The sequence below is a fragment of the Heterodontus francisci genome, chromosome 3 (assembly GCF_036365525.1).
Source record: "Heterodontus francisci isolate sHetFra1 chromosome 3, sHetFra1.hap1, whole genome shotgun sequence".
Taxonomy (NCBI): Eukaryota; Metazoa; Chordata; class Chondrichthyes; order Heterodontiformes; family Heterodontidae; genus Heterodontus; species Heterodontus francisci.
This window is the reverse complement of record NC_090373.1, coordinates 100,609,799-100,624,630: the sequence shown is the minus strand read 5'-3', so window position 1 is coordinate 100,624,630 and position 14,832 is coordinate 100,609,799. Positions and strand designations below refer to the sequence as shown.

At 43.6% G+C, this 14,832-nt stretch overlaps 1 protein-coding gene and 1 long non-coding RNA gene across 3 annotated transcripts in view; one reads left to right on the top strand and one right to left on the bottom strand.

The window, feature by feature from the left end:
* Positions 1-14,832, bottom strand: part of arhgap18 (Rho GTPase activating protein 18) — a 114,831-nt gene that overhangs the window by 3,578 nt on the left and 96,421 nt on the right. For both annotated transcript variants that reach the window (XM_068025145.1, XM_068025148.1), the window contains exons 11-14: positions 3,810-4,016; positions 1,410-1,562; positions 620-753; positions 365-423 (exon numbers count right to left, since the gene is read on the bottom strand). In XM_068025145.1, the coding sequence (XP_067881246.1) occupies positions 365-423; positions 620-753; positions 1,410-1,562; positions 3,810-4,016 (553 nt within the window). The remainder of the gene's footprint in view (positions 1-364; positions 424-619; positions 754-1,409; positions 1,563-3,809; positions 4,017-14,832) is intronic.
* Positions 862-14,832, top strand: part of LOC137359016 (uncharacterized) — a 33,172-nt gene continuing 19,201 nt past the window's right edge. Inside the window, exon 1 of the long non-coding RNA XR_010971391.1 lies at positions 862-1,162. This is a non-coding gene — a long non-coding RNA (uncharacterized lncRNA). The remainder of the gene's footprint in view (positions 1,163-14,832) is intronic.

Here is a 14,832-nt window from a genome sequence, read left to right as displayed (position 1 = left end):
CTGTGGCCTACACCCTCGATGATCCTAGGCCTCAGGTGGGTGCTTTACCATCAGCAGCCACCTCCTCCACTGTGGCATTGCTCAGTAAAAGAGCTGCTGGCCAATCAGAGGCGAGACTTTCATTGCCGGGGTCCTTAAAGCTGGGGAAGGTCCACTGCTGCCCAGTTAAGTACCTGATTACCTGATAATGTGGCGGGCCTTCCGGAAAATAGGCGGCACCGGGCTCTCGACGGCTCTTTAGCCGGTCGCTGAGAGCCCCGTTGCCTAAATAAAATACTGCCCTTAATGAAAAACAAAAGAAATTTGTCCCTGCAATTTAATGATAGATTTCTAATGCTACATATAATTGATAGTTAATGCTTACCAATGTTTCCTCCAATTTCATATAAGCAAACTTCCTCTTTGTTAGCAGATTCAGTAATCCTGTTGTTGTGAACAAAGTGCATTGTTACTTCGCAGATACCACGATTGTTATTTTTTTCAGCACAGAGTGAATAATATTAAGCATGAAAATACTGTCTTAACTACAACCTGCTAGCAAATGGTTAATTTTAGTGTAGAATGATGAGTAAATAATAGAGATAACTTCAGAGAAAGTAAATCTGAGGATTCAGCCTACCTGCTCTGACTAAGACATTGTTGGAAACGTGCCAGTATATCACCAGCTTTGAGCTCTTCTGTTAGTTGAATTGCCATGGAAACTTTGGAAAGAGATGGTGCCTGAACTCGTATTACACCCTGAAGAGTCACTGACTGTAACACATTGACAGAAGATAATTGCATGTACTCTTTTGTCCCAGGGATAGCAAAATTAATCAAAATGATAAGCTCAGTATGAATGACCACAGGAGATAATCTTTATGCGGAGAATAACTGGAATGTATTCCTTTCTACATAAAAGCTGAAGTGTGCCCACTGACTAGCTAATGTTACTGCAGTGAGGCCTGAGCCATTTTGAGGCCCAGGCCTCATTTGCATACAATCTGTCAGCTGCAGATGCGTAACTGCTACTCCGAGGCAGTTCGCTGGTGGGGGAGGACAGGAAATCTGTTGGCTTCTATGCGAGCCAGGTGACAATCGGAGCTGAGGGGAGAGGAAGAGATCCCGGAGTGCTTGTGTGGTCAGGCTGGGCTTAACTTGTGTGCCTAGAAGGAGCACAAAGGTAAAAGTTCAAAATATCTTTAGCCATTTTTGAAGTGGCTTCCAGTGATTCGTCCCAATTAGATTTCTTTGGCCCTATTAACCAATTTTAGTCTAATTAATGTGATATAATATTGTTTTACAAATTGCCTCTGGGAAAATATGCTTCTTTTGGCACATTTGTTATTCATTCAAGGGCACAATACAATAATTAGTTACATTTTTAAACTATTTTAAAGTAAATCTAAATGTTGCTGCGGCTTACTCACATCTGTTAGATTCCTTTCAGTTTGGTTCCGATCATGCTTATCTTTATCATATGCCATCTTTTTCAGTAGTTTTTTCACAGCCCGTTCCTTGGACAGTTTTTTATGGTTTGCAATGTTTTGTTGTCGCACTTGATTCATAATAAACTTTGGAATCTGGAAGATGTTGAAGAAAATGGTCAGTGACAGTTGTCAATATGATGAGAGCAGGACTGTTGGTTAAAAAGTATTACAAAGTATTTACAGCACAGAAACAGGCTTTTCATCCCACCCTATTTCATCTAACTCCATCAACATATCCTTCTATTCCTTTCTCCCTCATGTACTTATCTGGTTGGAAAGTCTTTTTTGACATTATATTACTTTAGCTGCATTTTGATTGGTGCATTTTGTTTTGCTGTATAGGTTTAACCTTCTACATTGCAAGACTTACTTCCAGCCATGTTTCTTGCTTCCAACTGCTATTCCCCTCAAAGAAACCATGAGCAGGATGGGAGCTTTTGGTGCACATTGCTTTCATGGAGGAAGATGGCACAAGGATGGCAGAAGTGACTATGCTTTATATATGCCATCTATCCAGTGGCTGAGAAAGTGGCAGATGGCCCTCCTTCCTAGAGCCCACTTATGTGTTCAAAATAAGGGCCTCTTCCCACCTCTTCTGGCAATTTATCAGCAGCGGGCGGCCCTCAGCTGTATGGAGACACCACGAGGTAAACCCTGGTGGCTTTGCAATTGACATTGGAGGGGGGGGGGCCTCCTTCTAGGACACGCTTTGGCCCAGGGAGGGTGCCCCCCGACAACAATGGCCATCCCGTGGCAACAATGCCGCCTGCCCTCAACAACAGCCCCCCCACCACCACCCTCACTGGGGCCTGCTTGATTTGGTGTGGTGCTCCCCGACCCCACTTAACTGGTTGTGAGGGTGCATGTCCATTGAGGCGTGCTTTTTCTCCAGGTGCAGCCCCAGCAATGACCACCACTCCCAATGGCACTGCTGAGCTGCTGGCCCTCTGACTGGCCAGCAACTCTTGGGGGTGGGTGGTCGTTCTTAATAGGGAATTAATTGGTTGTCGCTGAACAGATGCGGCCCCGGGTCCCATTGACTGCCGAAATGGGACGCACCCCCCTCCCCCCGCTTTGAACCCTGTGGCTGAACCCCTGCAACCATCACTGAATTCAGCCCCCTGAATTGGAGTTTTAGAGTGAATGCACAGAAATTTCAAACGGTCATGAAGACCCACCTGCCAAGAATGAGGCATATTAATCTCATCATATGAACATTAATTTTAAACTTTTACTGGAATGAAGAAATGACTTGTTTATAAAGAAATCAGCAGTGGTTGGAAAACATTTGCATACTAAGAAACAATGCCTGGAGACAATAGAACAGCTCCCTGATCCAATTAACCCAAATGGATTTTGATCATCAGACATTGAATGTGTAAGAAAGCCAGCATTCCAGGGTGTCTGCTAAGATGGAGAATCCACAAATGCAGGAGTTTGTTAAAACAGCTCGTCACATGACTAATTTGCTGGCCCAGGTTTTGTCTGAACTACTCACAGGACAGTTTGGGTCAGCTTGCAAATGAACTTGGACGAAGAGAGCCTCTCTCCTGGCCATCTCTCTCTCTCTCACACACACACGAATCTCCAGAGCCACTGAAGTCACTTAAAACTCGAGAGAAAAGACTCCTACATCGAAATACGTTTTAAAGCGTGCACTGGGCCCCAACGAAATAGCAAGACTTATCAGCAATCAAAGACTCTACATCGAACTCAAAGGACCATAAATAAATCCGAGCTATTGCCTCAAACCTTTCCCCTTTATTCTTTCTACTTTTATGTCTCTATCTGCGTGTGTGTTTATCGCATATGCATGCTAGTGTGGTCGTGTCGCGTATTCGTAGTCGTTAACCGAATTAGAGTTTAAGGTTAATAAACTTCCACCTTTCTTTAGATCTAAGAAAACCTGTCTGGTTGATTTCTTTGCCTTACAATTGGAGAGCAGTGGACAAGGATTCACTGAGGGGGAGGTAAAAACAGTGTTTTTAAAAATTAAATCCTGTTACGGCCAAACCAGGTGAGGGCTGAGAGGGAACTCCTAGACCCCTTTCTCATCTGGTCGTAATAAAACTCTCACTTTTTTATTGGCCAATGCAAGATGTCATTGTCACTTCTACATGCAAAATTACACAAGCATAAGAGGAATGATTTTCTAACTTTGTTCTACCATGTGCTATGCACGATCTTCTGAATATTTGGATACTTTGTATAAGGTGTGTCGGAGTCCTCAATATGCACTCTTGGGGTGAGGCCCCATGCCAGGACAGCCAAGTCGTAACATTACCCCCAAAAAAACTTAGTTTCAAAAGACATGCTTTACAAACCTGAGATTGTTCTTACCGTCCAAAGCAGCTCTTGGTATTTAATCAAGTAGCGCATTATGTTGCTTGTCCCAGCAGCCATTGCTAACTGTGTTTTTGCATTTGTCTTTGAACAATATCCTTTAAACATAAACAGGTTGGGTGCCATGACAACGGAAATATTGTTTAGTGTCATTTTGTTGCTCTCCCTGTTGTCTTTTAATCTCTGAAGAAATTCAAGCAATGCCTGGAAAAGGAGATTAATTACATGATCAAGGCCACTGGGTATTTCTGACCTTAAAAAGAAACAGGTACCTAAGGAATCAAAAACATATGACTGCATAATTTTGCACAAATTCTGCATTGTTTCCTTTCAGCAAATTTAAAGGATCTTTGTTCTCAGGATTTTCTGCCTTGTATCGTACAATCTGTTTTGTAAATAAGCAATCTGTTCAGTACAATCAAATATTTTCCTCTAGATAATAGTTAATGAATTTACTGCCAGTTTTGTTGATGGTAAATCTGATTTAGTCACAAACTCCAAATTTCTTCAGTGCAAATGTGGTGGTAGATTTTTAACAGACTTTGAGGGGCTGATTTTATTCTGCTTCAGTTGTGGCTCAGTGGGTAGCATTCTCACGTCTGAGTCAGAAGGTTCTGGGTTCAAGTCCCACTCCAGGGACTTGAGCATAAAAATCTAGGCTGACACTCCAATGCAGTACTGAGAGAGTGCTGCACTGTCAGAGGTGCCGTCTTTTGGATGAGACATTAAATTAAGGACCCATCTCCTCTATCAGGTGAGCGCAAATCATTCGATTATTTCGAAGAAGAGCGGAGGAGTTATCTTGGATGTCTTGACCAATATATATCCCTCAGCCAACGCACTAAAAACAGATTATCTGGCCATTATCACATTGCTGGTAGAAGGGGCTTGCTGTGTGCAAACTGTCTGCAGCATTTCCTACATTATAACAATGAATACACTTCAAAAATACTTCATTCCCTGTAAAGCACTTTGGGATGTCCTGAGGTCAGCCATCAAACAGAGGGTTTTGGTGTTGCTCTCTTCTAACTTTAAACCCACAGAATCAATTTCCTGCCTAAATATATATTATGCAGCCTTTTTATTTGAATATGCATTGCAAATTCTTAACAGCTTTTTTAAAAAGCTAAAGCATATTTTGCCCCCATAAAAGGCCAGTTGTTCCCATTATTCTTTGGCAGAAGTCCTTTATTAAAATTTCCATTTACCTAGGAAGTTCTGGTTACGTCAGCATCACTAAATCAGACAATTGCCAATCCCACCATGCCCACATATCACTGGGTCTGTGGCAGACTAGAAATTCAGGGCCAATAACTTCAGGAACATGTCTGACAAGCCTTTTCTACTTCAAAGTGATTATTGACAACGCAACGGGCAGGTAACGTCATCAGACGGCACCAATCTGCGCACATTGGCTCCTGCTCTGTGCATGCGCTGCTTTGCACTTTGCCTGGACTAGTTGGCGCATGCGCAGCTGAGGTCATCACGTAACGTGGGCAGAGAGAGGGGGTGGGTGAAGCGGGGAGAGAGCGGGGGTGGGGGGGAATGGGGACAGAGCATGGCCGAAGACCTTTGTGGTGGCGGGTGTGCTCTCCTCCTTCGCCCCCCACCCGCTCTCTCCCTTCTCCCAGCCCTCTCCCTCCGGCTATTGTCTGCTGCCATGGATTTACGTTGCCTATGTATGATTATTTGAGTGGCGCCATCTTTAGTCCTGGCAGCTGCCTGATGTCGCAGACTGTGACGTTTTAGTGGCATAGGCTGCATTTGCGCATATGCCATTGCACTGTCACCTAGTGGTTGCATTGTCAGCAAATGCAGCCTTTCTACTTTGTTTCTGAATACACAATGCAATGGTATAACATTTTGGCTTTGTGCAATTGTGTAAAATGAGAGGTAGTGAGTCGACAGCTTCACTAGGTGGCCCATAGCCTCATTAGCCCACGAAATTGGGTCTTAGGACTTATAAGTCGCAGGCAAGAGTGCTACTTCTGAGCAACAGCTAACCCTAAGCTTTATCCAGTGGCGCAGTGGTTAGCATCGCAGCCTCACAGCTCCAGCGACCTGGGTTTAAATCCAGGTCCTGCCTGTGTGGAGTTTGCAAGTTCTCCCTGTGTCTGCGTGGGTTTCCTCCGGGTGCTCCAGTTTCCTCCCACATGCCAAAGACTTGCAGGTTGGTAGGTAAATTGGCCATTAATAATTGCCCTTAGTATAGGTAGGTGGTAGGGAAATATAGGGACAGGTGGGGATGTGGTAGGAATATGGAATTAGTGTAGAATTAGTATAAATGGGTGGTTGATGGTCGGCACAGACTCGGTGGGCTGAAGGGCCTGTTTCAGTGCTGTATCACTGAACTAAACTAAACAAACTAAACACACACCCCCCCCAAATTGAGCACGAAACATAACCAAGTAAAACACTGCACAGCTTCATTGACTAAACCTAAAATTTTTGCTTAATTGCAATCTTAGGCAAACAGCCCAAATGCACTTGGGGTTTTTCTTTTGCTGACATTCTATGGCCTTGTTACGCCAATGTGCCTTGTTGAATGATAATTTTCTTTAATCCACTGACTGAAGATCTGAATTTATATTTTTTAAAAAGACATTTTAAAAAGACCAGCTGAAAGTTTGACTTTGCTGCCAGCTTAAGATGGTTACATAATTTGCAATAGAGTATCCTACACTGCAATGCTTGTGAGGAGGAACACAAAATGTCTGCTCATGCCCCAGCAAGAGCCAAGACCCAGGAAGTTTAAAGGAACTACCTGTTCATTTTAGCAGAGAGAAATACTGCTAACTGCTATGTTTGAATGACTGAGAGACTGTCATGTGACAAGCCCCTCCCCATCTGTGGTTTTAAGCTGGTGTCTTTCTGCAGCAGAGTGAGGAGAAGCAACTGGACTCTGGCACATGCAGACCCAAGTAGGAGTCTCTCTTTCTCTCCCTTCCAGCTCAAATGCTTTCAAATCCTGCCTGTTGACTGACCACCTTTGCATACTCTGTCTAAAATCAGAAACCCCGTTGGAGGAATTAATCTGTTTCACCGGCTCCAAGAAACCCACCGAACCAGAGCCAGTCATCTTCAAACTACAAGCCTCAGGACCTCCGATTTCAGCTAGAAGTCAGCCAAACCCCACAGATTGTATACCCGTTTATTTCTAAAGACTCTAACTCAACCAATCTACCTTTGCCCACTCTGTAACCTATTTGTGCTTGCGTAAACCTCTGGCGTTTGAGTGTGGGTGAAAGTTGGCGCATAGTTACGATCAAGGATGGAGGAGTGCACTGTCTTTCTAGCGGGTCACAACATATATTTAAATGTTTTACCTAGTTACCGATACATCTAATTATATACTTTAACTATTTTAGTTTCAGAATAAAATCTGTCAACCAGGTTTCTTTAGTAAACAACAAAATTATTAATTTATTATAAAACAAGACTTGTTTAATAATGATGCATAGCTTTAACACAGTTTGAAATATGCAAGTATAAATATATAGCCTTCTGACTAACTCCACACACACACACACACACACACACACACACACACACACACACACACACGTTAAAAGAAAAATAAAGAAGCTTTTTCTGCAGAGATCAACTTTACAAAAAACAAAAATACTTTAGCCAAATACTTTTTACTACTTGAAGGAGAAGACATGGAATGTTCCAGTTGGCCTGGTGTCTGGATACACATAGATGGGTCACTAAACACATGTGGTTGTCACTGGGATCTTTTCAGAAGCAGTTTGTTCAGGAGATGTCGAGAGAAAGTCTTGCAAAAGCTTCTCAGGAGAAATGTTGCATCAGCTTTTCCAGTTCTCATGCTGGATTCTCAGGATTTCTCAAAGATGTGGAACAGGATGAGATGGTGGACCCTCTCTTAGCAGGCTTACATCCCAACTGCCCAAACAATTCAAAAACGAAACAAACTCCTGATCACCATAAATCTAGACATATCAGTAAACAATTCCAACAGTCAGCAAGGCTCCTGCTGTTTACTTAGCTTAAGACATGTGACTTTCAGTAAGGGTTTGTTTTAAACAAAGTCCCAAGTGTCCTTCCAGTGCCTCTTTAAAAAAAAAAAGAGTCCAGCATCTCCTCAGGTATTTTCAGTCTTTTGAATGCAAATCCTCAAAAAATATTAACAATGGAAGCACTTTCATGACACCTCCACCCTTGGAGGAATGAAACACCATTTTTAAATGCGTTTCATTATAAAGTGTGGTCAAAAACAGCATATGAAAAAGAATCAAAACACATTTACAAACTCATTCTCATTAACTCTTTACTTGTAACTAACAGTTCTGCAATGTACCATCTTTGTACTCAAAGCAAAGTTAAATTCTGGACAAAACATCAGCAATTACATTGTTTTTCACCGCAATTAGAATTAGAATTAGAACATTACAGCGCAGTACAGGCCCTTCGGCCCTCGATGTTGCGCCGACCATCTGACCTACACTATTCCATTTTCATCCATATGTCTATCCAATGACCACTTAAATGCCCTTAAAGTTGGCGAGTCTACTACTGTTGCAGGCAGGGCGTTCCACGTCCCTACTACTCTCTGCGTAAAGAAACTACCTCTGACATCTGTCCTATATCTTTCACCCCTCAACTTAAAGCTATGTCCCCTCGTGTTTGCCATCATCATCCGAGGAAAAAGACTCTCACTATCCACCCTATCTAACCCTCTGATTATCTTGTATGTCTCTATTAAGTCTCCTCTCCTCCTCCTTCTCTCTAACGAAAACAACCCCAAGTCCCTCAGCCTTTCCTCGTAAGACCTTCTTTCCATACCAGGCAACATCCTAGTAAATCTCCTCTGCACCCTTTCCAAAGCTTCCACATCCTTCCTATAATGCGGTGAGCAGAACTGCACGCAATACTCAAGGTGCGGCCTCACCAGAGTTTTGTACAGCTGCATCATGACCTCGTGGCTCCGAAACTCGATCCCCCTACTAATAAAAGCTAACACACCATATGCCTTCTTGACAGCCCTATTAACCTGGGTAGCAACTTTCAGGGATTTATGTACCTGGACACCAAGATCTCTCTGCTCATCTACACTACCAAGAATCTTCCCATTAGCCCAGTACTCTGCATTGCTGTTACTCCTTCCAAAGTGAATCACCTCACACTTCTCCGCATTAAACTCCATTTGCCATCTCTCAGCCCAGCTCTGCAGCCTATCTATGTCCCTCTGTACCCTACAACACTCTTCGACACTATCCACAACTCCACCGACCTTCGTGTCATCGCAAATTTACTAACCCACCCTTCTACACCCTCATCCAGGTCATTTATAAAAATGACAAACAGCAGTGGCCCCAAAACAGAACCTTGCGGTACACCACTAGTAACTAAACTCCAGGATGAACATTTGCCATCAACCACCACCCTCTGTCTTCTTTCAGCTAGCCAATTTCTGATCCAAAGCTCTAAATCACCTTCAACCCCATACTTCCGTATTTTCTGCAATAGCCTACCGTGGGGAACCTTATCAAACGCCTTACTGAAATCCATATACACCACATCCACGGATTTACCCTCATCCACCTGTTTGGTCACCTTCTCGAAAAACTCAATAAGGTTTGTGAGGCACGACCTACCTTTCACAAAACCGTGCTGACTATCGCAAATGAACTTATTCTTTTCAAGATGCTTATAAATCCTATCTCTTATAACCTTTTCCAACATTTTACCCACAACCGAAGTAAGGCTCACAGGTCTATAATTACCAGGGCTGTCTCTACTCCCCTTCTTGAACAAGGGGACAACATTTGCTATCCTCCAGTCTTCCGGCACTACTCCTGTCGACAATGACGACATAAAGATCAACAACAACGGCTCTGCAATCTCCTCCCTGGCTTCCCAGAGAATCCTAGGATAAATCCCATCTGGCCCAGGGGACTTATCTATTTTCACTCTTTCCAAAATTGCTAACACCTCCTCCTTGTGAATCTCAATCCCATCTAGCCTAGTAGGCTGTATCTCAGTAATCTCCTCGGCAACATTTTCTTTCACTACTGTAAATACTGACGAAAAATATTCATTTAACGCTTCCCCTATCTCCTCTGATTCCGCACACAACTTCCCACTACTATCCTTGATTGGCCCTGTTCTAACTCTTCTCATTCTTTTCTTCCTGATATACCTATGGAAAGCCTTAGGGTTTTCTTTGATCCTATCCGCCAATGACTTCTCGTGTCCTCTCCTTGCTCTTCTTAGCCCTCCCTTTAGATCCTTCCTGGCTAGCTTGTAACTCTCAAGCGCCCTAACTGAGCCTTCACGTCTCATCCTAACATAAGCCGCCCTCTTCCTCTTGACAAGCGCTTCAACTTCTTGAGTAAACCACGGCTCCCTCACTCGACAACTTCCTCCCTGCCTGACAGGTACATACTTATCAAGGACACGCATTAGCTGCTCCTTGAATAAGCTCAACATTTCGTTTGTGCCCATCCCCTGCAGTTTCCTTCCCCATCCTACACATCCTAAATCTTGCCTAATCGCGTCATAATTTCCTTTCCCCCAGCTATAATTCTTGCCCTGCGGTATATACCTGTCCCTGCCCATCTCTAAGGTAAACCTAACCGAATTGTGATCACTATCGCCAAAGTGCTCACCTACATCTAAATCGAACACCTGGCCGGGTTCATTACCCAGTACCAAATCCAATGTGGCATCGCCCCTGGTTGGCCTGTCCACATACTGTGTCAGAAAACCCTCCTGCACACACTGGACAAAAACAGACCCATCTAAAGTACTCGAACTATAGTATTTCCAGTCAATATTTGGAAAGTTAAAGTCCCCCATAACAACTACCCTGTTACTCTCACTCCTGTCGAGAATCATCTTCGCTATCCTTTCCTCTACATCTCTGGAACTATTCGGAGGTCTATGGAAAACTCCCAACAGGGTGACCTCTCCTCTCCTGTTTCTAACCTCGGCCCATACTACCTCAGTAGACGAGTCCTCAAACGTCCTTTCTGCCGCTGTAATACTTTCCTTGATTAACAATGCCACACCCCCCCCTCTTTTACCCTCTTCTCTGTTCTTACTGAAACATCTAAATCCCGGAACCTGCAACATCCATTCCTGCCCCTGCTCTACCCATGTCTCTGAAATGGCCACAACATCAGGATCCCAGGTACCAACCCATGCTGCAAGCTCACCCACCTTATTCCGGATGCTCCTGGCGTTGAAGTAGACACACTTTAAACCAAGTTCTTGCTTGCCAGTGCCCTCTTGCGTCCCTGTAACCTTATCCCCTACCTCACTACTCTCAACAGCCTGTACACTGGAACTACAATTTAGGTTCCCATTCCCCTGCTGAATTAGTTTAAACCCCCCTTAGGGCGGCACAGTGGCGCAGTGGTTAGCACCGCAGCCTCACAGCTCCAGGGACCCGAGTTCGATTCCGGGTACTGCCTGTGTGGAGTTTGCAAGTTCTCCCTGTGTCTGCGTGGGTTTTCTCCGGGTGCTCCGGTTTCCTCCCACAAGCCAAAAGACTTGCAGGTTGATAGGTAAATTGGCCATTATAAATTGTCACTAGTATAGGTAGGTGGTAGGGAAATATAGGGACAGGTGGGGATGTTTGGTAGGAATATGGGATTAGTGTAGGATTAGTATAAATGGGTGGTTGATGTTCGGCACAGACTCGGTGGGCCGAAGGGCCTGTTTCAGTGCTGTATCTCTAATCTAATCTAATCTCCCTAACAATTCAGTATTAGCTAACCGGATAGTAGGAGGTTCAATTTGGGAATTGTCTAGGACTCCTTCTGCCTCATCCTCGCTATCCCTTTTGTCCTTCACTGTCGCTACTACCTGACATACCTGTGCTTGCTTATCCTCCTCCCAGTGGTGATATTGTTTCAACCTATTGATCTGACACAGCTGATTCTTTTTCTGGTGATCTGGGGTGTCGATCAAATCATTTACTTTACCAATCCTTTTGGCTGCTCTGTATGGACCACTGAACCGTGCTTTCAATGGTTCAGCCTGTATAGGCAGTAATACTAGCACCTTATCCCCTGGTTGAAATGTTCGGGCCTTGGCATGCTTGTCTGTCCATTTCTTCATGGTTGTTTAAGATTAAAAGGTGTTCCTGAGCCACTTTGCAGGTTCTTGTGTTCCACTCCCGGAACACGGATACATAATCTAACATGGAAGATTTGTCCCTCTGTTCTAAAAACTTTTCTTTGATTAGTTTTAGAGGACCCCTCACCTCATTTCAAAAAACTAATTTAAAAGGACTAAAACCAGTAGACTCATTAGGTGAATCCCTAGTGGCAAACAAAAGAAATTCCAGCCCTTTGTCCCAATCATGGGATATTCATGACAGTATGCCCCAATCAATGTTTGGGGGTCTGATGGTACTGTTCAAAAGCCCCTTGTGTCGGTGGGTAGTAATGCTGAGGACTTTACCTGTTTTATCCCCAGATTACTCATAACTTCATCAAAAATTTTAGACATAAAATTGGAACCTTGATCTGACTGGATCTCAAATCGGTAATCTATATCGAGTGAAGAACTGGGTTAACTTCTCTCCCACTACCTTAGCAGAAATTGTTCTCAAGGGAATGGCCTCTGGAAACAGAGTAGCCATATCCATAATAGCGAGTATATATTGGTGTACTGCTTTTGTTTTTAGTAAAGGTCCCACACACTCTACCAACACCCTACTAAATGGTTCCCCAAAAACTGGTATGGGAATTAGACATGCTGGTTTTATTGCAGGTTGGGGTTTTCCCATAATCTGGCATGTATTACAAAACTGAACCACGTCCTTGCAAAGACCTGGCCAGTAAAAATGTTGACTTACACATAATTGGGTCTTCCAGATCCCTACATGTCCCGCCATAGGAATTTCCTGGGCTCTCCTTAATATTTCCTGGCAATAATTGGGCGGTATCACTATCTGGTGAACAACCAGATCTTCATTCTTCATCCGCAGGTCTGTGAGGAGGTCTCCACTTCTTCATCAGAATCCCATTTTTAATTAGTAGCCTTCCGGAACTCCCTTTGCCTCAGCTTCAGTTAGAGCCAATTGTGCCACTTTACTTAACTCTAGATCAGCTTGCTGAGCCTTGATCAGAGAAGACTAACTGAACATTTCCTTCCAGTTATCCAAATCCCCAAAGATGCCAATTTGACATCAGACAATGGCACTTGTTTAGCCATTGCTTGGCTACACATGAAGGAAACATTCTTGGAAATTTTTTCTGCAACTACTCTGTCTCCTTAACTTCACTTGGTATTTCCGTGACTACTGAAGTTACTACCTTCACTCCAGCCAAATCATTCCCCAGGAGTAGGTCGACTCCATCTACAGGCAAACTGTGGACAACTCCTACAGTTACCGTTCCAGACATTAGGTCACATTCCAAGTGCAGCCGATACAAATATACGGGTATGTACTCCCTGACAATACCACTCACTAAAACCTTGACATTCAATGTGCTCTCTGGTGGAAAAGTCATGCCTTTCCCCAGTAAAAGAATTTGGGTGGCTTCTTTATAACTATAAAAGTATAACTATATTCAGTATAACTATAGGTTTATCTGCCTCACTTAAGTGATAGGGAGTTGCTTTCTCTTGACAAAAATTCCTTTAGCTCTCAGATTTCTTGTTCACCTTCCCCGCACTCACAGCGGTGTTTAGACTTGATCTTACAGCTGCAGTCAGAGGTACAGCCTGATCTGTCAGACTCTCAGTTAGGGCCCCTTTTTCTGCATTGGCCTTGCATACCCCAATAAGTCTCATGGGTTTACCCTGTAACATCCAGCATTCTTCACACCCTGTGGCAATGGAAACACAGGCTTTCGGACATCACCTCCACCCTCAGCACCTTCCTTTCCGGCCTGAGGAGATCTTGGGGCATTCCCAGCTGTCCCTTCTTGTCTTGCCTCTTTCACCCTCCCACCTTCTAAGGTTTGTGGGAGTGAAGGAAAAACGGTTTTGGCTTGTGGACAAGCTCGTAATCATCAGCAATCTCAGCTGTTTGCCTGGCTGTTGAACCTTCTAGTTCCCCATGTGGGTTCTTACCAACGGAGTGAGTAAGTTTTTTAAATTCTTCCAGCAGAATTATTTCCCAAAGGGTCTCATCAGTGTCCTCTACCTTTAGTACCTGCATCCAATGGTCAGAGTTAATTTGCTCTACCCTCTCAAATTCTATTCAAGTCTGCCCAGGCCATTTTCGGAGGTTCCAAAATTTCTGCTTGTAAGCTTCAGGGACCAACTCATAAGCAACGAAAATAGCCTGTTTTGCCATCTCATTACCTGCAGAAGCCTCCTCAGAAGGCATGGCATAAACTCAAGAGCTCTGCCCATCAACCTGCTTTGCATGAGCAGTGTCCAGTTTTCTTTCAGCTCCTTCATCTGTTTAGCTAGATTTTCAAAAGAAATGCAAAATGCCTCTGTGTCCCTTTCCTCAAACTTCTGGAGGGCTCGCACAAATTTAAACAGCTCCCCACTTGGTCCTGGATAGGAGTCAAGTTCTTCCTCATCAGAACTTTCCCTGGTGTCAAGACCACCCTTTTGTTTTAGTTCCAGTTTTTAAAAATTTCTTGCTCCCTTTCTCTCTCCTGCCCAACTTAGTTTACCTTTTCTCTTTCTCTTTGCCATTCTAGCTCCAACTTCCAAAATGCTCTTTCCTCTCTTACTCTTGCCCTTTCTTTTCTCTGAGGTGCTTCTCTTTCAAGCTCATTTTCATTTCTTTTTCCTGTTCAAACTGCTTCATCTGCAACTGAATTCCAGCTAATTCAACTGAATTACCATCTGGATTGCCTTTTTCTTTGTCCAATTTCAAACGCTGTGCTATTACCTCAATTATGTCTGTTTTCTTAGCCCCTGGTTTTAACTCTAACTCCAACTTTTCTGCCAATGCGATTAGCCTAACCTTGTTTAACTTTTGCAAATCACTCGGATAAATCCTCCCTCTCCAGAAAGGTCATAGCAACTGCCATAGCCATTTTTATTTTCAATACGTATAGCAAAATTCACTGTAAAAATC